The sequence below is a fragment of the Ixodes scapularis genome, unplaced genomic scaffold (genome assembly GCF_016920785.2).
Source record: "Ixodes scapularis isolate PalLabHiFi unplaced genomic scaffold, ASM1692078v2 PGA_scaffold12__126_contigs__length_90152505, whole genome shotgun sequence".
NCBI lineage: Eukaryota > Metazoa > Arthropoda > Arachnida > Ixodida > Ixodidae > Ixodes > Ixodes scapularis.
In genome coordinates this window covers 5289351-5317345 of record NW_024609838.1, presented here as the reverse complement: position 1 = coordinate 5317345, position 27995 = coordinate 5289351, and the positions used below count along the sequence as shown (strand labels likewise).

General features: G+C 46.5%; 1 protein-coding gene across 1 annotated transcript in view; it reads right to left on the bottom strand.

Annotated features, from left to right (window-relative positions):
* Window positions 1–1796: 1796 nt before the first annotated feature.
* The window catches only part of LOC8040527 (myb-related protein A), a 63104-nt gene continuing 36905 nt past the window's right edge, over window positions 1797–27995 (bottom strand). The window contains exons 3-19 of the mRNA XM_042289387.1: window positions 26648–26751; window positions 25383–25511; window positions 23291–23435; window positions 21998–22064; window positions 21167–21434; window positions 18222–18394; window positions 17383–17528; window positions 16904–17026; window positions 16161–16364; window positions 12988–13118; window positions 10394–10511; window positions 9235–9342; window positions 8990–9127; window positions 8248–8376; window positions 7177–7266; window positions 4350–4467; window positions 1797–3121 (exon numbers count right to left, since the gene is read on the bottom strand). Of these exons, the coding sequence (XP_042145321.1) occupies window positions 4366–4467; window positions 7177–7266; window positions 8248–8376; window positions 8990–9127; window positions 9235–9342; window positions 10394–10511; window positions 12988–13118; window positions 16161–16364; window positions 16904–17026; window positions 17383–17528; window positions 18222–18394; window positions 21167–21434; window positions 21998–22064; window positions 23291–23435; window positions 25383–25511; window positions 26648–26751 (2175 nt within the window). The 3' untranslated portion in view covers window positions 1797–3121; window positions 4350–4365. The remainder of the gene's footprint in view (window positions 3122–4349; window positions 4468–7176; window positions 7267–8247; window positions 8377–8989; window positions 9128–9234; window positions 9343–10393; window positions 10512–12987; window positions 13119–16160; window positions 16365–16903; window positions 17027–17382; window positions 17529–18221; window positions 18395–21166; window positions 21435–21997; window positions 22065–23290; window positions 23436–25382; window positions 25512–26647; window positions 26752–27995) is intronic.

Genomic DNA, 27995 nt, shown 5'->3' with positions numbered 1-27995 from the left:
ATCTTAAACTTCATGCGGTAGCGGAGAAAGAAATAAACACCAAAGCCTGTGCACGGAAATGTTTTAAAGATAATCAAGTTTGAAACACTTGATCAACCATCTCGCTGCTATGAGTTGACGGTCGCGTTTAGTCTATGGGCATTACCCGTAAAATCCCAATTGAATGCCCACCCGCGAAAGATTGCCCATTCGTTATTCTTGCTAAATATCCAGAGTCAACAATGTCGAGACCATCGCCCCATCTCATATATACGTATAACTAATTCACGCGATGACCGACAAGACCTTTTGAAAAGGTTGGGCTTGTTATATCCAGGCAATTCCCCAGGCTCATTTTACTGCAAATCCCCAGATTCATAGCTCTACACTGTAAAATAAACGAATTATCCAAAGGTATAATAAAGCACAAAAGACAAAGGCACGCGTCTGTCTCCTTGTACTTTTTAATACAACTGGAGTCATGAACAAAGTAGCTCCATCCAAAGTTTTAATGAAGTCATCCACGTTGTCAGGACTGCGATGATCGGGCCTGTAGTCATCGTTAAAAGCAGGTCGCGAACAAGCATTTGAAAACACGTCACACGACTCATTAGGGTCTACATTACTTTTATATTTTCATTTTGCGATGACACTGGCTAAGAACGCAGAAGCGATTCCCTCTCCGTACGAACTATCTACCCTCGATATCACTTTCTTGTCTTGCAAGCAAGGGCAGCCAAAGCATGACAGAAAGCAATAAGTATGTTCTGGAGGCATAGCTTCTATAGTTTGCCTCACCTTATCTGCGAACGAAGCGTATGCTAAAATTACAAACATGTAATTTTACATGTTTGTAATTACATGTAAAATTCAAAAAGCATAGTAAAAAAAAAAAAAAAAGTCTGGCTCCTCAAGAAGCATTACTAATTTCCCCCTTTATGGGGAAAATTAAGATATACCTAGGTGCATTTTAGATTAGATACATGTTACCTTATCAAGACGTCCACCTTTCAAGCACCAAAAGCACTGCTTTCTTCTCAAACAATCAAATCTCGGTAAAAGATACTTTGTGTGGTGCGTGAATACACAAAACTGGTCTTTTTCTGCCCAACTTCCCATAATGGCAACTTCTCTTAGTGGCACAAGTATATCTTTTTGTTCACAATATTTTACCCTAGTTGACGAGTTCACACCAAATAATAAAGACAATCAAGGTGACGTTAAGTGCAAAGCACAAATTACAAACCTAGCATGCTCTATCACTTGCATATTTTTGAATGCATCACTGTATTGGCGACTCCAGCGAAATTGACGCCACATAGTGGCAACGCCGAGCTCAGGAGAGAAGGTTGTTTCTGTCGTCTGCTATCGCTGATTGGTTCTCGTAGGCAGCATAAAAACAAACCTCGTTTTCAGTAATTATTTTTATTTTTCCGCCGTGTCATTTCTACGCACTGACTAAAAGGTTTCTACGGTCGAAAAATCACTTTGCTTTCGTATGCGACACCGATTTTACGCTGAAAGTGCAAGAAAATGTGGTCCGCGTGCTGAACGACGAAAACGACCTCCTTTCGTCCGCCATTTTGCCTGACCAGCGCGCCCCCCATAGTTCACTGGAGTCGCGAATACCACTTGCTGTGTGCATGCTCTATCAGAGTCTATCTCTTGCACTTGTTTAAACGCATTACGAAGGCAACGGGTAAGGAAATCTAGAAATTTTCTTGTCGAGCACCAGGTTAGACATAAAATTGCCACATACCGTCATCGAGCTTTGTTCTGCAGCCTCTTGATTGAGAATAAAATCGGACAACACGAGGTAACAATACTGTGCCAGGCTTTATTTGAGAAAAACAAAACAGAACGAAACAAAGCAACACATAGAACCAATAGATGACTTGAACCCGTCCCTTGTCTTTTTCTGTCCCCGTATCGATACGAAATTCCCCAAACATATCTTATGTACACACACACACACACATTTTTTTGTAGAAAAAGGAAGCCCTTAAAGAATATCCCAGCAGAAAGAGACACAAAGGAACGAAGCTGCTTTGTTTGTTGTTTGCCTCCAGAAATGATGACCTTGAGTACGCAATAACCGTTTCCACCAGGAATGTTGTTTACACGGACAGGACGAAACACATATCTACAAAACACACCGAAAAAAAAAAAAAAGTACACCACTGGTATTGATTGTATGTAACACAACATAGTTATCTCACTCTTAAAAGAAAGGTACATGTGCGTAGACTTCAAAGCTTGTTCGTGATGCCGTAAAAGAGAAGCTACTCGGCGCTTACATAAATTAAAATATAAAAGCTATTTTATATTAGTAAAAAAAATATTAAAACAACTCTGCAGTACAAGCACTTTCACTGCGGCACCGCCGTTGTTCACAATACTTTCGTATCAGATCCTGAGCTGATATATTTGGTCATACAACAGGTATACCTCTCCACAAACCCAACCTGGAAATGCCACACCCTCGCACCAAGCTCAGCTTGCGCCCCGCACATCACGGTGAAGGTTCTTCCAAAACTAGACCGTTTCCTCACGCGCCGAGCGAGTTCTAAATGCTAGTCGTACAAAAGCCCAGCCGCTTGGCAGGCGAAAGGCGGACACAAAAAAGACATTAAAAACACCAGAGTCTACGGTACGAAAATAAATGCTCCTGCATCGTCAAGTCTAGAAAAGAAAAACACGCAAAAAAGGACTAAAAAAAAAAAAAGAACGAAAGTGCCGTTGTAAAAGCAGTTCATCGACAAAAAGTTCGGTCAGATGTGTTTCTAAAAACTCGGCAGACGTCGAGCGATCGCAAGTCTCGACGACGCGACGAGGACCAAAATTGCGTAAATGCGACGCCCTTTCTCCGACCTCCCCGAGGTGGCTCTACGCCACGGTGCACGTGAAAAGAATGGAGGTGAAGATTAAAAAGGAATACACGCGGGGACTAGGAAAGACAAAAAAAAAAGCCCTAAAAGGAGTAAAAGGACGCAGGGAAAAAGTGCGGCTGCGAACGGGACAAATGGGGATGCGGGGACGAGCTCTAGAAGTAATGGCTGATGCTGCTTGACTGCTGCTGTGCGTAATGCTGCGGATGTCTGTGGTGGTGGTAAAAGAGATGGTGCGTGGGCCCCAGCTCCGCCTTGTGGAAAACGAAGAAGTGAAACAAAATGTCAGCACACTGCAAAGCCATGTGAACGCCCGTCGGTAACTCCGCATCAAAGCGTGTACCGAGGCTGGCTCGAAACACTCGCATCTCGGCGCAATCCACGCTGGTACCGCTCGTGACCGTCCACGCTGAGAGAAGACACGTGTGCTTTAAATAATTCTGACAATGTTGTAAGTGGCCATTCGTCATAGATGGTGCGGGGACTTGACATTGCAAGTGCCGCAAAACTATCTGTCTAGTTGTACGCAGTTCGGAAAAGTGTGCTTTCTCATCCCAAACGGTTACGAGCGGTACCAACGCAGTCGGTCTAGTGCGAACCAGCCGTTAATGGCCAATAAGCACTAAGGTAAGACACAGAAAAGCATGCTGGCAAAAAGATTTCGTTGTCTACATGACTCTCTTCAAGGTACACCTTCACCCTGAGTCCGCGGCAATTGCTACGGCGCTCCGCCGCCCAGGAACCGGATGTCCGCGACTCTCGGCAATCGGCTCGTGACGCTGGACGGCACCGCGGTCTAACGCGCCCTCGAACCAGGCATCAACACTCCCCACAACTCGCGTGCAGCGCCGTCCAAAAACAAAAACCAAAGGAAAGCGCTTTCCAAGGTCAAGAACATGCGCCACTCCAAAGAGCAACAAACACGGCAGCAACACCTGGACGAGCGGGGGAAAAAACCTGGAGAAGCAATCCCAAAGAGGGTGCAGTGCAGCGAAGCGTGCAGAGAGGGGGAGACAGACGAGAAAGTACCATGCAGACGTTCACACAGCTGGTTGTGCGAAAAAAAAGTCTCCCCGCGCGTTACGGTGCCTACTATGCGTCTTGCCAACCGGCGCGTTTGCGGCGTTCGGAAAAGTGGTCCCTCTACTTCCGTCCAAGGACATTGTAAAAGTGTCACATCGCCGGCGGCGGCAGATGGGGCAGACGCCTGTTCTGCAACCAGGAACCTTTGGCAGCCGAGAGTTGGGACGCCGGAACTACGGCAACACTCGCATTCTCTCGTTTTTTTTCCAGAATTCCTACGACCAACCGCTGGGATTGCGACATCCGACCACATGAGACACTCCAGCTTTCGTGAGGTCATTTGTTGCCACTTCGGCACCACTTTCGACGCACGCTAAACACGCTGGTCGCAGACGCTTATCAAGCACCGAACCCGCACGTGGATGCGCGTGGACGGGTGTCCGCGAACGAGGCACATACCTCCGTCTGCGAGCGGTCAGAGGTTGAGCGAGCGGGGCTTGAGCCATTGCCGTGCCTGCTGTGTCAGTTCCACCTGGTCCCTCGTCTTCCCACACACCAGGGCACTGAACTTGTCCAGCTAATGGGGTGCAAAGGACACCACCCCACGGTTACCTCCTTGCTCCAACCCAATCCAATCCGAATTGGATTGTGGCAGCTTAACCCTCTGTATCGGGCGAACCCCACGTTGTACGACCCTCCGTTCAATGAGCTTCGGTTTGTTGTGGTCGGGCCCTCTAGTTTGTTGCGCCCATTTTCAAAAAGATTCGGTGTAACAGGTCCGCATTTATTTCGCGGAGGCGAAATAGACGTCTGTTTCTGTGTGGTCAAAGACCCCGGGACACGACATTGGCAAAACAATGTTGCGAAAAAGGAAACCTTTACGCGGCTTACGACGCTGTCCGTGGGAGCCAGAAAAGGTGCCGTCGTAATTATAATAAAATTTATAAAAATATATAATGTATGCAAGCTTAAAATACTCTACACGTCAGCTCTCCTAGGCATTTTGAGAGCTCAAAGCATTTAATTTTGCGTTTCTCCTTTAGGTTTTTATGGGTAAAGAGCTACAGTGCAACCCACTTATAACAATATAGCGCTTATAACAATCAGTTTCTAGAGTTTCTAGGCTGGAAATCATCAGTTTCTAGTCTAGATACAACGATAATCGGTTATAACGATTGGAATTTTGGGTTTTCTCATTATTGTTATAAGTGGGTTGCACTGTATAACAAAAGCAAACCTCTAGATATCAGTCGAACAAAATACAATAATTACCATAGAGTGCACCTCTGGCATAACAGCACACAGGAGCGAGTTGTTGCAAATCAGTGCTTCGGTACTGACATTATTAAATGCATAGTATTCATAAGGCCAGCCCTTAGAGTTTTCACACCCGTGGGAATGCAGCCTTAAATGGCAACGTCACACCAATAACAGCATGGTGTCCACACGACGTCATCAATGCGTCAAATGTCGCTATGACATCATGAGACACCATAGCGTCGCGGCATGTGGTCAAGTGACGTAATGCCATGTAACACTGCAACGTAAGATGACAAAGTTACGTGGCATTACGACTTCAAGTGACGTGGAACCGCGACGTCACCTGACATAAGGTCGTGATACATGGCACATGACATGAGGTCACGGAGCTATGCATTTAGAGCACCTTTGGGGATACGTCAGAGATGGGCTCTTTTTACCTCCTAACAGATGTGCGAATTATAACCTTTGTATACACACAAACATAACCAGAAATGCAAAAGAACTTTGCGTCGAGATCACGTCAAAATGCCAAAAAGTTTGAACCGTCTGGCAACGTAAATTGTCGCGCAAAGTTACTTCGGACACTCCCAAGCAATGCAACGACACAGAGCGCTTCACCACCTAGGTATGCAGCTGCACAAGTTATGAGAAAGACGCCATTGCCAGACCTTGGTATGCCGCATCCGCTACCAAGTTTAGAAGGTTGAGATGGAGACGGTAACTGTGCCACAATGCGACAACAAAAAACTTGTTGTGGCAAAACAACACAGCTGTGCGACTGCAAACACGACGTACAGCCAATCATGCCCTCCACTCAAATGCCAGTCCATTTTCATCCCGCTATGGTGTCGTCAGTTTGGTGCAACCGAAACCCCTAACGATGCTAGTGGCCACAAGGCGTCTTGGATTGACTGATGCCTAGATAAAGCGACACTCCATACTATAGCGTGGTGAGTCACTTTACCCGTCAGTGGATATGGTTGCGACGAAATGATTTTGTAAAAAACTTTTCACCTTTCTACTCTGGTGAAGGAAGACCAGCGGAGCTGTACTACTGTGGGACCACCTAAAGGACGACTTCTTGTACGACCTCGAGGACGCCGCCTAGAGGATGACGTCTAGGACGACCTCAAGGACGTCTGGGACAACTTCTAGGACAACCGAGGACGACCCCTAGGACGACCTCAAGGATGACTTCTAGGTCTAGGACGACCTCAAGGACGACTTCTAGGAGGTCTAGGACGACCTCAAGGACAACTTCTAGGACAACCTCAAGGTCAACTTGAAGGATGACTTCTAGAATCTCGAGGACAACCTCTCCGACGACCTCAAGGACGACGTCTAGGACGACCTCAAGGACGACGTCTAGGACGACCTCAAGGACGACATCTAGGACGACCTCAAGGACAACATCTAGGACGTCCTTGAGGCCGACTTCTAGGATGACGCCTAGAGAAATTCAGACTTTCCACTCTAGTGAAAACCAGAGTGGAAAGGCTGGAAAAGTTCCGGCCATCAATGAGCGACGGAGACAACCAGATAGCCACCAAGACGGTCGTCTGGTTGCCGCCGTTGCTCATAGAGGGCAGTAGCTATCCAGAGTTTTGAGTCGAGATTTATTGGTCCACGGACACAAAACTGGGGAAACTAGCCCTTAACAGCTCCACTGTAAAACATCTCTTCACAACCATTGCCACCAACGGGGTCTGAAGCACAGAACCTGGAGAGTCCCGACCAGTAACAATGACGAAGAACCAATCGCGAAGCAAGGTCCCCAAACATGAGCCGCACCCTGAATTTCCTAAGCCTAGCGACCACAACATGGCTGGGTACCATCCCCAACCAAAAAGCGGTTACTCCTCGGTTTCCTCAAGACGCCTTGCCACCACCGGTAACCCGCGAGGCAGGCGACGTCGCCGGAAGGTGTGCGCGGTGCAGTGAACAGAGCAATGCCGGTGCCACGAAAAACAAAAAGGGTGCAGAAAGCTGTGCCAGTGGGGGTGGGAGTGCCAGGGTGACTGACCTTAGGGTGCCATCTGTGGGGCGTCGCCTCAGAGAGGCTGTGCAGAGAGACCATGCGGGAAGAAAAGAGGTGCTGGTGGTGCCCCCTTGGCTGCAACGAAGCCCAATCGACGTGCCGCTCGTTACGGTACCCTCGGGAGATCTACCGCCGACAACGTAGGGAACGGTACGGATTGACGACTAGCGACTCAATCATTTGCACGACTAAAAAAAGAAAAGAAAAAATTAGTACCGCACTATTTTAAGGTTTTGCCACGCCGCCGCAAAAAGTTGCAACGTAGCGCAGTGCAATCCCGTTTGATTTCGGAGAGATGGTAGTGAGAAAAGACAAGCGGCATTAACACTCCCTCCTTGCTACAAAAGCTTGAGTGCTCGGGCAAAAAGAACCCCCGAAATATTAGTCTTGATTGAGGAAAGCTATCTTTAAAGGGAAGTGAAGCCTTGCATCGAAGTTGTGGGAAATAACTAACGTCTTGGTCAAAGTCCATAAAAACACCACCGTAAGGTCATCCAAATCCCACGAAGAACCCAACTTCCGGCAGAACTCCAGTCTGTCATGCGGAACACAAATTTGTCTGCTTCTTGCACATGGTTTGTGACGATGTCAAAACGCCGAGTTTTAATTGATCGATTGAAAAAAAATAGCGGGTAGACCTCAAGGCATCTAGCATTTGAGGTCTACCCACTACCCTTCCAATCAAAGCCAATCAAAGCTCAGCGTTGTTCCAACATCTCTGCAATCCTAGCGCAAGAAGCAGACGACTTGCTCTCCATATAGGTTTAGAACGGCGGGACAAGACCCTCCCAGAAAGCTCTCTTCTCCCCTTGATTGGTAGTTTCCTCATCTCCAGCAATCACTCTGCTAAAGTGGAAAGAGTGGAGGGCCTGGTGGGAGGCACCTGGCCTGCTATCCCAAACCTGCAGAAAACATATCTTCGTGCATTTGGCGCCTAGTTCGGCACACTCTATGCTACTGTATATTCTGGCGACCGCAGAACGGGTACAACTACTAGCACCGGGTTTCAAAGGGTTAAGAGGCGGGGTACCCTCTGTTGCCTGTGCGTAACCTCACCTTGTGCCTGGAAGGGACGACGGCAATGAAGGCGTCGTTGGGCGAAGCGGTTACCTCTTCCGGCAGCGTCTCTCGAATAATGGAGGGCGGGGAGAAGAGGACGGACGAGTCTCCCAGCAAGCTCTTGCTCTATGGAAAGGGAACAGAGGCTTCGTTCTCGAGGTGCCCTACTCACTCTTTGTACAGATGCGAAGTACAACACTAAAAAAGCCGTGGGGGAGCATTCACGTCACTCGACGGGGCCGCGTACGTGGCTAAGCACACATTTTGTTGTTAGTCTGAGTAATGGTTTATGATATACAATGCTACAAAAATTTGCCAAGTTTCGCCGTCTGCTTCATACCCTGCGTGAAGCAGATGGATCTAAGTTTGTGGTTTGATCTTCAGTCAAGCGTGACTTCCGATCTCGGACGAGTGAATAGAGTCCCGGGCAGGTATTCCCAAGGAAAAAATGTGGAAGCCTATACGGGTTCTTTGAAGATCACCAGTGACGTAGCAAAGGTCGACGTGGGAAATGCTGACATGGCAAGAATTGAAATAGCAAATGCCGACATAGCAAAAATTAACAGAGCAAAAGCCGATAAGCAAAAGTTGACACGGCAAATGTTGACACGGCGAATGTTGACACGGTGAATGTTGACACGGCAAATAATGGCACGGCAAAAGCCAATGAAGCAAAAGTTGCTGGAGCAAGGGTTGACATAACAAAAGTTGGCATGACAAACGCTGGATGTACACTTGCCGGAGTTTCTGGTAGCATGAAGGGGTCTGCGTCGAGCGCCGCAAATCCAGTGGCAGTCAGCCCCGGCACCGGAATCTCTCCCGGAGTGGACCACGTCTGGTGGAGCGCCTTGCGGACCCGCTTGGACGGCGACAGGTTCTACGAGCGGCGGTAACCTCGCTTGTTTAGCAACGGAAGGTGGCAAATGCCTATCCCACATTCAAAAGCAACGAATTAGTGAGAGGTCATTCAGCGACTGCATTCACCTCCTTGTTGGCGCGCTTCTTCACCGGGTAGTCCGCCTCTGCGGAGAGCACCACTCCGTCCACGTTGCCCAGGAGGTCTCGGATGTCGTCCAAGGTCGGAGTCTCCGCCTGCAGAAACACCAATCGCCCACGGTGCAAGACAGTGTCAAGAGATGTGTAACAGCATCGTTAAAGATGAGCTGACACACCACAGTGTGTCAATGAGACAGCAAGGCATGTTGGTAAGACCGACTGTGTCATGGCAGCTGCACCCGGACTGTTTCCATTCCATACAATTGTGTCTCATTTACCTTTCGTTTGTTAAACTCAATTTTAACCATCAACAACGGTAAACAAGTACAGGCACGTAATGCCCCACCCCTTCCATCGGTCTTGATTAACCAAATAGTATGTCACCTGAACAGCTTGCAGGTTGCTCAAAGCATTTTAACAACAAAAACACGACGAAACATTCTGTACATGCCTCGCGTAAATTAAGGCCATGCCATAGTACACACCACTTAAACTTGTATATAGTTCAAATTAATTTCGCAGCACACTGAAAACAGTACTTTCTACGCAACCATGTAACCTGCCTGCCACCGGAAATAAAACAGACCTGCGCGACGAACGCAAATGTGAAGTACATCGCACGCATTTGTACCGACCCATTTCTCGACCCAAGAGTCGCAATGAAGCCTGGAACGCATCTCCAACTGGTCTGCTTACCGCGTCCAAAAAAATTGTCTCTCAATTTCCGCCCGACGACGTCGTAGAAGTGTCATGCTGTCGCCGATCACGATAGTAGCAGATGTGGCAGACACCTTTTCCGCTGCAGGTCACTCTCCAGCGTGGCAGGCCAAGGAAACTCCGACAGCCAGAAGTTGGAGCGGCGTGATGATGGCGACACTCGTGCTTTTCGCTAAAATTTTTTTGACCAACTTCGCGCACCGTGCCGTCCGACGGCACGACATTTCGGCTTCTGCGGACTCACTTGTTACCACTTCGAGAACACTTTTGATGGGTGGGCATGTGGGACGCTGAACTACGAGTCTGTGACGCGTTCCAGGCTCCATAGCATCACTTCCACGTCGGGATAGAAGGTCAGCATCCGAATATTACGAGCGACGCCGGCTTGGGCATTCTAGAACGGGGCGGAAGAAGTGATTGCAAAACTAACCTTTCGGATGGGACCGCCCTTCTTCTCCAGTTCTGCCAGGGCGTCCTTGAAAGGCGTGGGTGTCCGCGGGCTGTACTCTTCCCCTCTCCTCTTCGGCGTTGGCGTGCGCATCGCGTCGCTGCGCGAGGAAACGGTCGCTTCAAATCGGTCGCACTTCACATTCGCCGATTCCGACTTTTGTGGAACTTATCAGAACGGAAAACGACAGAGTTTCCCCACCACAGATTCTGACCTATCGCTGACACTACCATTTACAAGTTATAATGCTCGTTCGGCCACTCTCTTTAAAAAACAACAAATGATGCCATTAACTATGCAGCCAACTCTTGGTAATTCAAAGTCCCTTCGGTCAAATTTTCGGTTAGTTGGAAGCGGGGGTTTGGTCTCGCTGAGCCTATGCGAAAAATCGTGCGGTAATTCTGGGACAGGTTAACTCGAAGGATCTTTTAATGTGCTCATGAAGTCCAGCAACTCTGCAAGCATGAAAAAGCCTCGCAATTATGCCATGCACACTTCGTTGCTTTTATCTATCGTGTGCGCAACTGGAAAGAAAGAGGGAAGGTGTGCGGCGCAAGAAAAAGCGGCGAGGCGGCCAAGCCAGGTATGCGGCCAAGCCAGGTATGCAGCCAAGCCAGGCCGGACCAGCATGGCTGCGAGCACATGTATCGTGGCGTTGCTTCAATGCAAATCACAAAAGCAAGCGCAGCTGCGCGTACGGCCAAAAAAGCTTGTTTTGAGGCAATACCCAGCCCTATGAGATGCATTGTCTATTGAAAACATTTGTGTCAACAAACATGCCACGGTCTGTAGTCCGCTTACGGACAGCGACACTGTGCAAGTTGTTAGGCCTAGAAACAATCGCTTCGCTTTTCGTGCCGAGCGCTGAGAAAGATGACGATAGAGGAGAGGAAGAACAGGAGCCTCAAACACAGCTGAAATTTATTTACAAAAAATCCTGTTTACATTATATAGGCTTCAGGCACCTTTCCAAACAGAAAAAAAGACAGAAAAATAACACAAAGAAGGAAACTACCTTTCCACAAACGTATGTGTGCAAAACACTAACATTAACGAATAACTACAACAGGTCAAAAAGTGTATGTGTGTGTGTGTGTGTGGGGGGGGGGAATCAAACTTTTGTTAAAACTTATGAGTGACCTTCACCTCGGAACAAAGCAAAACATGGGGAGACAAAAAAAAAGAAGCCTTTTTAATTTTATGCTCTGCAAATAAACAGGAGCGACCTCAAAGACGTGTCACACCGTGCAGCGCAGATTACGCAACATCATTGTTTCTGCATGTGACAACGCAATTTTCCTGCAAAATTTCACGTGGAAATGCTTCCCGTTGAATTTAGTGGGAAAATTGTGACGGAACATGGCAAAGTGCAAAGTGACTGCGAGTCGTCACATTATTGTGAAACGGCATGTGTGCTACTTTGCCGGTGAGACCCTTAGGGTGCACAATTCTGACACTCAAATGTGGTATACTCAGAGGTGACGAAACATTTAATTGAGTGTCAGAATTGTGAGCCCTTTTGGCAGCCTGGAACGGTGGTATTGTCCAAAAGTGGTAATTATAAACCATTATTAAAAAAAATCCATTACAATTCTTCAGCATGGAAATGTGGTAAACAAATCCTCCCGCAGTTTAGACATAGAATTGAAACTGTTCGGCATGGAAATGCGGTAAACAAACCCTCCCGCAGCTTAGAAAGAATTGAAAAGGTTTCTGAACGTTTAACCTTTCAAGCTGATCTGTCTTTTTTTTTTGCTTTTTTTTCACGTTTTTAAATTTTGTTTTGTCCCACGATGAAGGTCACTATGTAGTAAGTTTTAACAAAAGTTTGAATCCCCCCTTTTTTTAGACCTGTTGAGTTCATGTTCATACTTCGCACAGGTACATTAGTGGAAAGGTTGTTTCCTTCTTCGTGTTCTTTTTCTGTCTTTTTACTGTTTGTGAAAGTGCCTGAAGCCCTTCAAGAGCAAGATTTTTTGTTAATAAATTTCAGTTGTGTTTGAGACTCGTTTTTCCCTTCCTTCAAAGTTGTTTTTTTCCCCAGTCTCAGGGTTATAGTTCATCATGAAAAACAGTTTGAGTGTTTTTCTTTTTCTTATATTCAACGCATGCTTAATTCAATGCGTTCCGTGAACTTCTAATTATTGAGAGTAGACTGTACAAAGAGAATACAAAACAATTATTCAAATGCATAGTACTGTATTAAATAATACACTCTCAAAAATATATTTTTACAACCAACTAGAGTCACTTGAAATGCTCTTACAAACAATTTTCATACTCCGCCCTATAGCAACGGATATGGTACATTGCTCAAAAGGACATTAATTGAAAATGCAGTAAATCGGGAATTTTCTTATTTTAATTTTGTTGTTTGTGTAGTACCAGCATGCAAGCCAAATAAGACCCGCGTCACTTATTTACGTACACCGGTATGGATCCAGACCTAGCCACAATGGTTAAGCATTGGATCCAGATGCAAATTGCAGTGCCCTCTATGTTTATAGAAGATAATTATAGATTGATCCATTGATTGACCTTAAGCAAGGAACAGGGTGCAGCAGCATAAGACTGACCTCTCGTCAGCGGAGTCCTGGAGCACGAAGTTGTGCAGCACCGGTGGCTGTGAGGCGTGGTCGATTCCGCGCACCGGTGTCGACGTTCGATTCCCGTGAGTGCACTGCTCGATGTTCGGGTTGTTGAGAAACTGCACCGAGGTCAAGAACATCGTCGTGGTCGGTTCCATCGCGTCAAGTGCAATCTCGTCTAGTCCAAGGCTGAAAATTTCCGCACCAAAGTGTCTCATAGGGAACGCAAACAAAACGAAGTAGGCGCTGCCAATGAGAATGCAAGGAGATAAACATGGAATCAATGTAGACGGACTCCAGGCGAGGGCTGTACCATGGAACACGCTCAAGAAACGTTTCTCTTCAACATCTCTTAGAAAGAAAACATAATGTAAGGGCTGTTTCAGCCTTCACATTGTCTTTTTGTTAGTTGTGGCCAAAACAGAAAACAAAGCGACAGCCACCACAGACGTACTGGGACAACCGCAACCCCCGACTGCTTCCCGAAGCCACTTCCTGAATTAGGTGTTGCACCGCATACAGCGAACACTTGCCCCGGTCATTACATGTCATTACTGTTGCGTCCGTCGCTCAGAACACAACCAACGCCACTGCCTGAACCGGGCAAAACTACAGCGTTTACACTAATGCCTCGATCCCACCTTGGACGGTCTGCAAAAATTGGTTTTTAATGTAACGTGCTGAGATTCAACACAAAAATGCGGCTAGGTGGCGCATGCATAAAGTTAAAATATCAGCGGAAAAACTTGCCTCGTCCAAGAAAGAAAAAAAGAGAACCTATTTGGGGCTATCTACTGCAGCATTTCCCGGGCGACTCAGGCGGTGCTCATCGACTTAGACTCTGCCGACAGATGGTTACGCATGAAAAAACTTCCGCTAGATCCTCTGCTATCAAAACCAGAATCGGCGCGCCGTGCACGCCTTCGATGCATATACCATCTGTTTTATTCCCCGAAACAGTTTTTTGCTTTTTCTTTTTTGATTGAGGTAAGTTTATCAGTCAATATTTTACTTTCCTTCTTGAATCGGGCAAGTTTATCCATTGATATTTTACTTTGTGTACACTGCCTAGAAGCTCCTCCGTAGTAAATCCCAGCGAGATACGTTGAAAAACAGATTTCTTGCCGACCCTCCAAGGTGGGATCGATGCATTAGTGTATGTGTGTGGTGGTATCCAGGGGCAACAAACGTTTGGCTTTGTGTTGCACCGTGCCAAACAGTCCTTTAAGGAGGAAACAGTTCTTCCATTCTGTGTTTCTGAAGTCACTAGCATTTCCCTTTTTGAGCGCCAAAAGGATCTGTCGAAATTTCTCAAAAATCTTTCAGGTGGCGTATAATCAAATCTGCACGGTCACCAAAACGAAACATCAAGGCTGGCCCACACATTCACGACTGCTTATGAACTTTCGCGATTTCTCAGGACGAGAGAGCACGCTGGAGTCATCCATGAGGTGGCCCCGAAACTGCACTTTGCTAGAGCGAAAGTTTTGCAGTACCGTATTTACACAAATGTAGGTAGCCCATTTTTTAATTTCTGAAATTCTGAAGCGAGGAGGTCAACTTATGATCGAACCAAAGCATTCCATCGCCGACAAAAACGAAACGATCGTGATATCAAGAACACCTCGGCTTGTTACGAGTTCAGCCTGCTGTACCTGTAGCATTGCGCCATTCTGTAAACTCATTTTACAAAATCTTTTCTTTTAATTCTATATGTGCGAACGAGTACCACTGACAGTAATTTACAAATCAGCCCAAATGTAAGCAGTGAACGGCACACGGTGCGCCCGACTCCGGGGGGTGGCGGCACTTGCTGCAAGAGCCGCTCCGGAATGGCCACTGGAACAGCCCTACCCAGCCTCAATTCTCGCTGCTTTTTTCGCATGATTTACGGTCGCACATTGTTTGATCGAGTGTCGAGATCATGCTGGAGTGCCAACTAAGTTTCTCTGTTTTGACACGCTAATCAGGGCAGTTTATGTTTTCAGTGCTTGTTTTGGCGATTCTTCATTTACCGTAGAATACCGTACATCCACCCATACCACATTAAGCGCCCATACCCAAATTTGTAAGATCTGAGAAAATATGCACAGTACATTGATATGTAGAATTGATGACCGGACAAGCGCCCACCCCCATTTTTTCATGATTATCTCAAAATTTTGAGCGGGCGCTTGCCCGGTATTTTACGGTAAACACAACTAAAAGCTGCACTGCTAGACGCAAGTTCGACCCGTCGGAATGGCTGGTGCTCCACAGGCGTCTGCAACTGTGCAGGATCTTAGCTACGACGGTAAACTATCAGAGACTCCTACGGACCAAAGTCTGGATAAGTCGGATGCCTTGCGGAGTTCGAGGTCAGGTGCTCAGGCTTGCAACGTAAATCGCAGAAATGCACCATCGATCCCTACCGGCGACGTGCGATGCGATCGCTGAGCAGGCTCAGAAGACGCATTTGTGAAGTGCCAGATTTCGTTGGACGACACCGACGACGTGCTTTGAGAACACAGCACCGATGACAACGGGTATGACAGCCTTAGTGCGGACGAATTGTCATCTCTAGTCGCAGACAGAGTGAGAATGACAGGGAGCAGGTTCAGCTGTCCCGCTTCCAGCGCGAGCTTCCTAGATTCGATAACGATTAAGCATCTTGTGCACCTCGCGTGTTCCTGCGTAGCCAAAGCACACCAGAAGGCATCGAGCGCGCGCTGGAGGCCGGGCTTTCGAAAGAGACACCCTGCAGTTCTCATATGTTGCCGGTAAAATCAGTCCCTTAAAGTATAATTTTTTTTTTTTCTGGCTGACGTGCAATATGAGGGGTCGAATTACAATCGTGTAAATACAGTATTTGTGAGATTAAACATAGACGCCGTCGTTGAGAAATGGTTGTTCATAATGATGTCAAAAACTTTTCCCGAATAAAAAAAAAATGCTGAAAATACTGGCTCCGCCGTTTTTCGGCTTTCAGCGGGTTCCTGAAAATTTTGATTCTTTGATTCATTGGATTAAGTATGGTTCATTCATCTGCATATGTTCATTTATACACTATATATATATACTATATAATCTAAAGTGTTCTGCCCAATTGATGGCCCCAGCGTGCTCTCACCGTCCAAGAGCCTTTACGCACGACGCACAAGATCTGAGGCGCCCGAGTTTACCTGCGAGGGCGAAAAGGGAAGCGACTTCCTCGGCGTCGCACTGCCGCAGTTGTGCGGAGCGCCCCTGGCGCCGATGAAGAGGTCGTGCTCGTCCCGGAGATGCCTCGGGAACGAGTCCATCACCCCGACGACGTACTCGTCGTGCTCCCGCTTGACCGGGTGGGCAGCGGGGTTGGCCGACGACGCGCCCCTGCCGGGGAGCAACTGTGGGAAGGAGAGGGCAACGCAAACGTCAAGTTACTCCGCAGGGCAACCTTCTACACGACGCCAAACGGTAACCAGGATTAAGCAAAGAATGTATGGAATGCTATCCACAGACCCACCCAATTGAGCTGGTTCACACACCGAGCGCGATATCGAGTGCTTCGCGCACACTCGTAACCGCTCAACTACCGGTACATCCGTCGAGCAGCCGTGGACCCCCTTCGTTCTCAGCGTGACTAAACCAAAGTTTTTGCGGCATTTAAGGGACCAAACCTACGCCCCATCTACGTAAGACGGTTGCTTACAACGTCGTCTGAATCCCTCTGAGCCCGCTTAAAACTACACCGCGTAAATAATCATAGAAGTATAGACACAGAAACGCATTCCGGGGCTACTGCAATCAAGAGCGACGGCGTGCCTATCTCGAGCGCATGAGTGTGGCCAAACGCAGCGGAAGGCACGGAGAACGTGCCGGAGGGCCAGGCATTTCAAAGACGTGCCCTGCCGTTCTTTCTCCGTCGGAAATATCTGCCACCCACCGTAGAGTACTGCAGGAGCTCCAACGAGACGATCTCCACCGGTTCGTGGAGGGCGCCTTCCTCGTAGGTGGTGCTGTCTGCCTCCGAGTGAGAGTAGCCCCCGTCGTGAGACTGCGACGAGTGCTGCGTGCAAACGACCGCGCGACGACGGGGGGTGAGCGAGGACGCAAAACTATGCAAAGCGCAAGTTCGTCTGGTTCTTTTGCTGGGGCTGTGGTGACATCGAAGCATTGAGCTCCGATTGACTCCGATTTAAGGATAGTGGGTAGACCTTAAGGCAGCTTGCTTTGAGGTCTACTTACTATTTTTCAATCGGAGCCAATCGGAAATCAGCGTTATGACTTCTCCACAACCCCTGAAAAAGAAGCACTCTGCATGGCGTCCGGTGTCTGCTTGCACAGAGACACGTTCCAGGCACAGTAAACAAAATGCGTTGCGTAACAGACGACCATGGCCGAGCTGACGAGAGGGGCACTCACCCGACGTCTGCGCTTGCCCCGCCGCAGGATGAGAGGGGTCTCGAGACGAGAGCCGTTGCTGCACTGGGAGGTGGAGGAAACCACCGGGGTTTCGGCGACCGACGCGATGCCACTCTCTTTTCCTAGATCCTCGTTGTCCCCAGATCCTGCGGCAACGCGACTCTTTAGGAAACAGTCCCGCCGCTGTACGAGGAAACGGAAGCGCCCTCCGAAAACGATATAGCTCAACCGTGGCTCGTAAACCAATGACGTCAATGATTTGCTTCAAACAAGACATTACGCGAGGCACGTGTTTCTTGCAAACGTGCGATAGGTCTCGTGCACAATGCGAGTTTAAGGTCATGAAGAATATTCAATGCAAGGCTGAAGAAAACAGAAGTGTGCCTACATTATGTAGGCCTGCGTTCACAAAACACGTGGCGACCATTGAAAGCTGAAGCTTTGTTCCGCTTACTTGCACACTGTCTCGCAAGGATCCAAATACACCAACTGGAAAGCCAGAAACCTAGAAAGGCAAGGTTTTCAAGGCCCCGGTGTCGAGAGCTGCCATAACTAGCAGACTAGATACCATGATGCCGAATTCCTGGTGGTGTTGCGACAGACCAAATCGACTGTGTCAGTCACCGTGCTCCAAGGTGGTAACGCAGCACCGAGATTAATGTGCATTGCTGTATTGCAGTTGTGCCGTGCAAGTTTCAACTATACAACAAACACTGAACATTGAACTTTATTAGAACAATATTGTGACATAGACACGTCACATTAGTAATCGCATGGAGCAGGCAGCCAGTTGTCACAACAAAACTCACATTTCTATGTTCTTCACGCTTAAAACTTACCGGTCATTTCTTTCTTACAAAGGGCGGTGAACTTGATGGGGGTGACGTGAGGCACAACACGCGTTCCGTCCGTGAGTTCAAGCACGGTCAGGCGCCCGAAGGACCCATTGCTCGCAGAGAGCCCATCTGGGCTCTGCGTCGTCGCAGATTCGAGCTCCTCCACGTTGATGTCGCTGCAAGTCCAAAAAAAGAACCATAGACGATGTGTTAGGGCTACACCAAACGATTTTGGTATGAAGCACCAACGCAGAACAAAGATCGACCCACATTTTTTTTTCCCTCACTTCCTACCCAGTGCAGATGAATCTCGTTTATTCGAACCCGAAGGGGACCGAACATTTGTTTGAATAAAGCGAAGTTTGAATTACCGGGAGTTTCCTCCTATTATCTGAATTATCTGCAAGTTTGAATTAAGAGAGTTTGAATTAACGAGATTGGACTGCATACTGATCCGGCAACGGCACAGGAACAGCGGGAACACTTTGGACCCCGCAATTTCGGCATGCGCCGCCTGTCCTTGATGGTGCTTTGGCCGCACGTGTGTGTCTCCTGCACATGCGCGTCCAGTGCACAGGCACGTCTGCAAACGTAATGGTTCGGTCGGGCCACGCTACCGTCGACGGCAAGGTGGCGAACGCGACTAAGGAGGTCAGCCATCGGAAAAGGTAAGTGGTCGTCGCGGAGCTCTTAGCAACCAGAGCAGACACCCTCAAAGATGAATTCAAAAATGATAAACTAGATAAACTACCACAACACTAGATCTCGCCTTAGCAGCTGAGGCAGACACCCTCAAAGGCAAAAGCAAACGAGAAATGTGTGGAATTAGAATACAGTAGGCTCGCGAACATTCATACTCTGATATTTCATACTTCCTGTCAATTCAAACAAACTTCAAAACTTTCGGTTGTCCAGCTGTTTTTAAATTATTTATGAGCCGCTCAATCCAAACAGCGTTTTCGTGCAATTCACGCTTTTTAGTATGAATTGCACGAATTGTACCGAGCACCAATGCACTGCGGAGAAGCAAGATCCGCGAGCTCGCTTTTGTGCGTGTTGCTTCTCTGCTCTGCTTTGGTGCTCGGCAAGAAGCGTGCTGAACAGAGCTAAAAGTCTAGACAACTTTCTCGCTGGATCAACAAACTTAATTCTGTTTTAAGGTGTCATGCGCTGCCGAAACAGTCCACGATAGACAAACTTTCGAGGGGACGAATAAACTTGTCTCATACATTTCACAAATGTTTCATGTGTGGCATGCCTGCTTATGATTACAGTATAGACCACTTACAACGTAACCGCTTATAGTGCAGGACCGGGTATAATGCGGCTTTTTTAGACCACCGGTTCGCCTCCCATAGAACTCCATGGAATTACATACCGCTTAAAATGCAGGCGTGCGAAGGGAAATACCGGTTATAGTGTGGTTTCTCGAACTGCCCGCCGACCGCGCCGACACTAGATAACAGCGCTAGCCGCGAGCGGCACTTGCGGGGGCGAGGATGGCAAGGAGGTTGCTCGAAGAAGCGGGGAGAAGCGAAGAGAGGCTTCAGTTGCCATAGCGACGGAGGGATGCACGCACGTGTAGTTCACGGCGCAAGGCGTAGGCGAGCCCAACCAGCCGTTCGCGCGCGTTGCATGCCGGTCGCGGGCCGGCTTCTATCCGCAAACATGGCGTCGGTGGTGAGCGTCGACGTAGACGGCGTGGCGAAAGCTCATCGTTCCGCGTAAATGCATTATCCTTGACTGTGAATTTTCGCTGTGTGTCGCTATGATAACCCAGCACGTACTAGAAGGGAAGATCCACCTACTCGTGCGGCGATGTCATGGCGGCACTCGCAAGACAGCAGAAACGCCCGTTTCGTTGTGTTTCTTTAATTCGACTACATTGGTGCTTTCTTAGCATTTGTGTTTTTGAACATCGCTCGGATTTCTTATTTGGAGCATTTCATGCGCGCATTTCATGCCTTTTTTGGAGCATTTCATGCGCGTACCGTATAAAGGATGCGAATTTTCACGCGTTTTCATCACCGGAGAAAAGTGAGTAGGGTTAGCAATCCTGAACGCTCGCAACGTCCGTCCGCAACCCTCGACGCAGTTAAAAGGCTGTGCCAGGCAAAAGTCGCTTATTTCTTTCCAAATGTGTGACACACTTGAGAGAGAAGTGTACTAGTCTAGTGAAATAAAGACTTTCCTCAAACTAAGCTTTATTTTCCAACCAATATAAAATAAATTGTTTTACAAAGGTAAGTTGTCTCATGGCATGTATTTTGGCCTGAAAAATTAATGCTTTGGTTATAGCGCGGTACTGCTTATAGTGCGGATTTTCGCGACTCCCACGACATACGTTATATGCGGTCTACACTATAGTAGGCGTGTGTAGAAGAATCCATTAAATATGGGCTTTGCATGTGTAGCCACCCACACAACAAATCATAATTTTTATCTTGCATCATGTTAAGACTAATTTTTGATGACTCAAACTTCCGATAATTCAAACAAAATTCGTGGCTTCCTGGAGTTTGAATTAATGAGAGTCAACCGCAATAATTATACAGCTTTCTTTTGATATGTCGATCAAACCATCGTATGCGGAATGTCATTTTACGAGAAATGTAGCCGACATCCAAGTTCAATGTTTGTCTTCGCAACGCAGGCCACCACACCTTTTCAAAACGCCGCCTCGTCTTTCTTGTTTTCTTCCTCTTGATGGGAAGAGGATGTAGCAATTAAGGCAAGGAAGCGTAGTGCGGGACGATTACCCACGTGTCGAAACATGAATCGTGCGAGCACGTGCAGTTGGTTGGCGGAGCCCCCAAACGTTGGCTAGGCCACGAACTCAACTCCCTTCGACCGTGCCACGCCACGTTTCACTCCGCACGGTCGTAAAATCCGAGTTAGTATCTGTTACGAAACAATACCGCATTAATAAAACACCGGAAATATCTCACTTGAGGGGCGACAGGATGTCGTTGATGTCTATGTACTCCGCCCCGTTGCCAGATCGTCGCCGGTTCTCCGCGCCGGGCATGCAGTCCGCTCTGGGCGCCGCGTCGGCAGACGACACGGGTGCCAGCGCCACCCGAAACTCCTCTTGCTGCCACAGCAGCTGCATCTGCGGTGCCTCCTCCTCCGTGGTCACCGTGACGACAGACTCCGGCACAATGGCCACGTACGGGGGATACTCTGGGGCTTCGTGGAACTCCATGACAAACTCCTCTGGGGACGGAGAAAGAAGGCAAAGAGAACGGTTACGCGTGCCAAGCGACGCAGGTGCGTTCCTCTCGTACAAATCAACCTCGAAAGCAGTTTTATCGGCTGCGTTGGAGCCGTGGACGGGCGTACTTCGGCACGCCGTAGCCGCGGCAGCGAAGGTTTTCGACCAAGCCGCACCTAGCGCAATCTTCCGCCCTTTGACGGCGCTTCGGTAACGCGTGAACTTCGAGCGTGCACACGCAGTCAAAGCGTGACGGATGCCAACGAGCGTGTGCTCCAGACCAGGCATCCGAAAGATACGCTCTACCTTCCTCGTCCTATCAGAGACTGTAGGTCTCAATGTTTCTCAACAGTGAAACAATCGAGAAAAAAAAAATCTGCCAATCGCATGTTTGTGTACTACGGCCCACCGAAGGTTCCGACATCCCTGGAAGATACAGATAGACTACGACTGCTCCAATTGCTATTACGCCGAGAACTGAAACGGACCGTTTCTCAGCTGCTCCTCCGTGTCACGATCGGAGCAACCCGTGCGGAGCGCACGACGGGACATTGTGGAGACTTACGCTTGATGGGCGTCTTTGGCTCCGACTTGATCGGAGGCGGCTGGGGCTTTCCGCGGTGTTCCGACGCCTGGAATGAAGAACCGGTTGTAAGATCTCGACAAGATTATTCTTACTCATTCATTAATTCATTCAGTTTGCCCCGCAGTGCCAAAAGACTATTGCAGGAAAGCAATAAAGGTACAAATATAGAAACATGCACAAATATACACAGAAACATACAAGCATTAATTAACTCGACTATCAAGGAAAAAGTCAGAACATATGAAATGGAGAGTTAATAACCCTCGTTCTTAAGAAAGTTGTTAACAAGGGTTAGACAATATTCATTCGAAAGCACTAAACAATATTACAGGGTGGACAATACCATTCTACAATTGCACGAGTATCTGAAAGCATCGGTTCTATGGGTGTATACACCCTTTCCGAAATTGAGGGTCAGCTGATGGCTCACTCATACAGCAGTTTAGTTTTTGCCATAATAATGGTGGTAATGAACTTGTATATTATCAGGCGCCGTCACTTTCGCAAGTCAATGGCAGGCGAGGAAGTGTTCACTGTGCAGTTCTTTCTCTATCACTTTCGATGGTGGCAAAGATACCACATGGTTGCGTTCATGAAATTCTACACGCAAAAGGGCTTTAGAGCAGATCGTATGCCGCCCACAAATCGACTGAATCCGAGTTAGAAATGAACGCTTACGAAGCTCTTGTGTTCGATTCCTGCGTCCCGTCGCACTATCTTCTCAAATGTACAGGCCTCGCGTCATCCGCTTGGGAAAATCTTCAACGTCATTCTTCATCAGTCACTAGAAGGCTGCCCCCAGTACAGCACAGATGCCGTTCCTCAGATGATGATAGTGATAAAAGTGGCCAGACTGAATTTTAAAAAGGGTCTATCCTCTCATATTGCTAGTGTGATCCAACCTTTGTGAAATTCGTTATGATCGATACAAATACCCATCTCTGTCTACTCTTGTTTTGTTCAAGTACATTGTTACTGTTGTTACTATTACTATTATTATCATTATAATAATAATAATTTTGTATAGCAAACGTTTGCATTGTACATTGTCAAGCCCACGCAAGCTTCCGAGTCTTAGTACGCAGGGCTTGGCATTCAACAAGCTGCATTTACATAATTCGAAAGCATGACTGCAAGCATGTGAATAATAAAACAAACAAATATGCATCAGTTTCAACCAAAGACATTGTCTGGGAAAATATGGCGGCTTTAATCAGAGGTCTGACTGCGTACAGAACGGGACGAAGAACAAATGAGCAGGGAGAGGCTTACCCCTCGGGAAGAGGAGGAGGCGGCAGCAGGGGCGGCTTCCTTCGACGCCGCCTTCTTCCGCACATACTCATTGAAGTTGCCATCTTCCGACTCGAGCCGCTTTTTGAGTGTGGAGTTCCAGTGGTTTTTAATGGCATTGTCAGTCCTGCGTTACAATGTCGAGGGGCTTGTTACGACCCAGGCTCGTAAACCCCATGTTGGAGATACACCGCGCGTTCGCAACCGTAATGTGCACCTTGAAAAACAGGCTGTCAAGGTAAAGTCATCATTAATTGATTCCTTTTTGCCCGATTTTCTCTTCAACGCCAGATGACCAATACAGCCCAACAACTCAACGACATAACAGTAAAGCCAGCTTTTTGTGGAAGACGTCTTGAGTATGTGAGCACCTCAGTAAACGTCTGCCCTCAAATGAAAGGTCTACAACAACTTTGCTTTATCTATATAGTATTCATCTTTTACAATATCAGCCATTGTCATAGCAAAATTCTGCAATACCAGCTTTCAACTGAAAGCTGGCATTGCAGACCTCACCAGCTTTCAACTGAAAGCGAACTTGAAAGCGGAGCTTTCAACTGAAAGCAGTGGTTCTCAACTGCTGTTTTGGGAACCACTTTTGGATTGATGCATGTGATGGGAGACCCCTTCCACAGGGGAAGAAGGAAGATATAGAATAATTACAATAACAAAAAAAAATTAAAAAAAAAAAAAAAAAAAAAAAAAAAATTTAAATTTTTGCATATTAAGTTTGAAGCTCTGAAACGTGAGAATAATAAATCCTGCTCATTCGGCATAAGTGGTTTGGTCTATCTTAGGTTTGGTCTGCCTTCTTACAACAGGCACCATCATTTAAAAAAAAAAAAGTATATTTAATTGGCTTGATTGACGGTAAAGGGTTCCGGTGAACCCAGGAAGGATTTTAAGGACCCCAAAGGGTCCACAGACCCCTATTAAGGGGGGAGGCTGGTCTTTAACTTTTTGTTTTTTATTTTTCATTGATCCTGCCGAAATTTAGAATACTGATGTATTTCTCAGTGGCGAGTTCAAATATGCAACTAGTTTTCAGATAGCTTTACTAGATCCCGAGTTATTAACAAATTTGTAATTTTCATTAGGTCATCCTTACGGGCCTTTAGCATAAAATTGTTCACAATATATCACAAATTTTTATAGGATTGCATTCACCAAGATATGTTTTGTGCGGTGATGCTATTTTAAGTTTAATCTTATTATATTACATTGGTAAAACACATCTGCAACCAAGTTGCACAAAACGGGAGGTTATATCTTTTTGAGACTAATTAATTAAAATTATTGTACAAGATAAAAAGCAATAAAAATAGCATCACCGCACAAAACATGTCTAGGGGAATGCAATTCTATAAAAATTTCCGATATATTCTGAAGAATTTTACGCGAACGACCCGTAAAGAGGACCTAATTAAAATGACTAATTTATTGATAACTCAGGATGTAGTAAAGCTATTTGAAAACTAATTGCATATTTGAAATCACCACTGAGAAATACATCAGTATAGTAAATTGCAGCACGATAACTGAAAGATAAAAAACTCGAAGTTAAAGACCAGCCTCCCCCCTTAAAGTCCTAATGTTAAAGTCCACCATAAAAAAAAAAATTTTAATTTTTTTTTTACTTACATGCTTACATGACTAAAGTCCTCATGCAGCTAGCCACCTGATGGAACATGCAACATGCATCGTACCACAGCCTCAATCTTGCGACGTTAAAATTCAAAGAGCCTTTCACATGAAAGGTTTTATTATCCCTTCAATGACGCACCGTTAAAACAAATGAATAAGTCCTTTAGAAGAGAACAACAACCTCTTTCTTGTGGGTGCGACGAGACACTAAAATGGGGCACAAAAAAGGCTGCAAAACTTAAAGGAAAAGGCAAGTGATGAATGCCTTTAACAATAAAATGTCAAAGATTTCAATGTTCATTTAATGTTGAATGGTTAGAAGAACACTGAGGTCCTTAAAAAAATAACCTCTTTTTTAAATGTGTGACAACACATGAAAACAAGGCAAAGAAACATCTACAAGACATAAAGCAATGAACCAACAACCGACCTGCCAGGAAGCAGCTTGGCGATCTTGGCCCACTGGTTCCCCCAAAGACGGTGGTAATCAAAGATGACCCGTTCTTCATGCTCCGTCCAGGCGCTTTTCTTGATGGCCGGGTTCAAGTGGTTGTGCCACCTATGGAAAGTATGCGACAACTCGACATTAGACTAAAGGCTTCCTCCTCTGTAAAAGGTCCGAACATGAAAGGCATTGCAGAGATTAGCAGACATGAAGGCGAAGCTCCAACTTGTAGGAAGTAACTGGGTGCCTGCTCCGAATGCTGTCCTTAGAAGGTGTGTTCATTGTAAGACGACTTTGCCAACAACTGAGACTGCCATGAGACGAAATGTTATCCAAAACAAAAAACAAGTCACCGTGCCTGGACGCCGATCAGAAAGATGTAAATAAGTGTGTCTGCTGTGTAAGACCACAAACTAGTGCTAATAATCAGTTTTTCCGGTAGTTTCCTCTGTTCCTCTCGCAAGATCAAACGTTCGCCCAGAAACACGAACAAGAGAGGTCACTTCACAGGTACCGAGCAACTGAATCACCGTCATCATCACCAACCCCCCTCTCACCCTTTAGTAGCAAGAGATATTTCAGAAATACTGATTGCTTCGTTGAACATAAAACATTTTGGCAGCACTCTTCTACTGTACAGTCTGAGGCTACACTAGTCAGCGCTGGTGGCAAGTCTGTGCTCTTAATAAGATACCCAAGACACCCAACTCCAAGTGCGCAACAAGATAATGAAAACAAGAGTCTGAAACCCCACGCTTGGTCGCTCGCCACGGATCTACCTTCGGTTAAAAAGGCACCGCCCTCCCACGAAAATGTGTTTTTAAACAGCATGGATAGAACAGATAAGTCAAAAACTATTCCTCCTCCCCCCTCCCCCCCCCCCTCCCCCCCAAAAAAAACAAAAAAAAAAACATATATATAAAAAATAGAACTGAGAGTAATAATTAGATTGCAAGACTCCTTTTCGCTATCATGGCATGCTTCTATTTCGAGCTTCTCCTTTGGGATGAGGTGCTAAAATGGAAGACCATTTTATAACCTCTCATTTCATAAATGCTGCACCTATATTTTTTTTTTTTTTTTTTTTTTTTTTAACAAAGGTCGAGCGGGTGGGGGGTTAGGTAGGGCATTTAACAAATGATGTTTTTTCGGGAGTTCAGCGTCCCTTTAAGGTTTAATAAGTGGCCCACTGAAACAGGTCCCAATCTGACATCAGTGGTCCAGATTCTTGTGGTTGAGTCGGCACTGACCGTTCCCGACACTGCTTCCCGATTCGACCCTTGAGATGCTTGGCTATCAGCGTCCACTTCTTGGGCCCGTACTTCTGGACGAGCTGAACCACCTTCTCGTCCTCCTGCAGCAACAGCAGACACAAGGGGAAAAGGAATACTTCAGCAATCACAAAACGAATGACACTGTGCAGGATGCCATCCAACTCAATTAATTAGCTAGGCAGATAAGCTCTCAAGGTGAAACATAACAGAAAAGAAGCAATGTTACCTTGGCAACCAAAACTACAAAGTTTCTTAGAAATTCTCACAAATCGCTCAATGCTTGTACCAAAATCCAGACATATGCAACCAACCAAACGACCCAACTAGAAAATTTAAAAAAAAAAAAGAAAAAAAGTAATGCATAATCAGTGAAGTTGGAACAGCAAAGAGTGGGGCAGGCACTTTTTCATATTAGCAGCACCCCCCCCTCCCTGTCCCCCCCCTCCCCTTTTCCCACTGCATGCCACCTTCGCTCCTTTGTTTTTTGAACACTTCCAATACCACTGCTCGTAGCATCTTAAGGATAAAAAAGCTTGCAGTAAAGCCACCTTGCGAAAATACCGTTTTGTCGATCCTGGTGTGTGGATGGGTGTTTGAGGGGGAATTCGGATTAAAGCAATAGAATGTTCACATTGTTGGAAATATAAAGTAAAAATTAGTAGGAAATACTGGAGGCTTATAGTATTTAGTAAGCAACAATTGTTATGAATTCCAAGATAAAAGGCTTCAAATATTCCACCAGAATGTCAATGGTATGTACAATGTTTGTCATTTTTATCTGGCATCAAATGTGTCCAAAGTAGTTTAATTTAAAAGAAAAAAATTGGTCGTATAAAACATTCATTTATAAAAAAAAAAAAAATCGTAAGGATTTTCAGTTTTATTAAATTATAAGAACCTACAGAACTAGGTACAAAACTCAAGCAGCTGAAATGTGGTGTTTCCCTTCGCATTGGTTCACTTAACTTTTGTGGAGAAAAAAAAATTAAAAATTAAGATTTGAAGGGTGGTGTTGCTCAATATGGACATGGTGATCTTCCATTCATTTGTTTGAGACAAATCAAAATACCCACCCAGACTCGAGTGTTTCATTTCAAATAAAATCGCCGATTTATTAATCATAGTCAAGCACTGTTGAAACACTGACGCACCCCAAACCATAAATAAACCTACACCAGGAACAAATCGCTCGCTGCACTTTCCAAAACGCCCCCCACCCCAAAAATCCCTGCGAAACTGTACTTCCACCTCAATCAATGCAGTATTACCCCAACTGTCTGCTGGAAATGGGTGGGCTCTAATCCACCCTACACTATTAACCTAT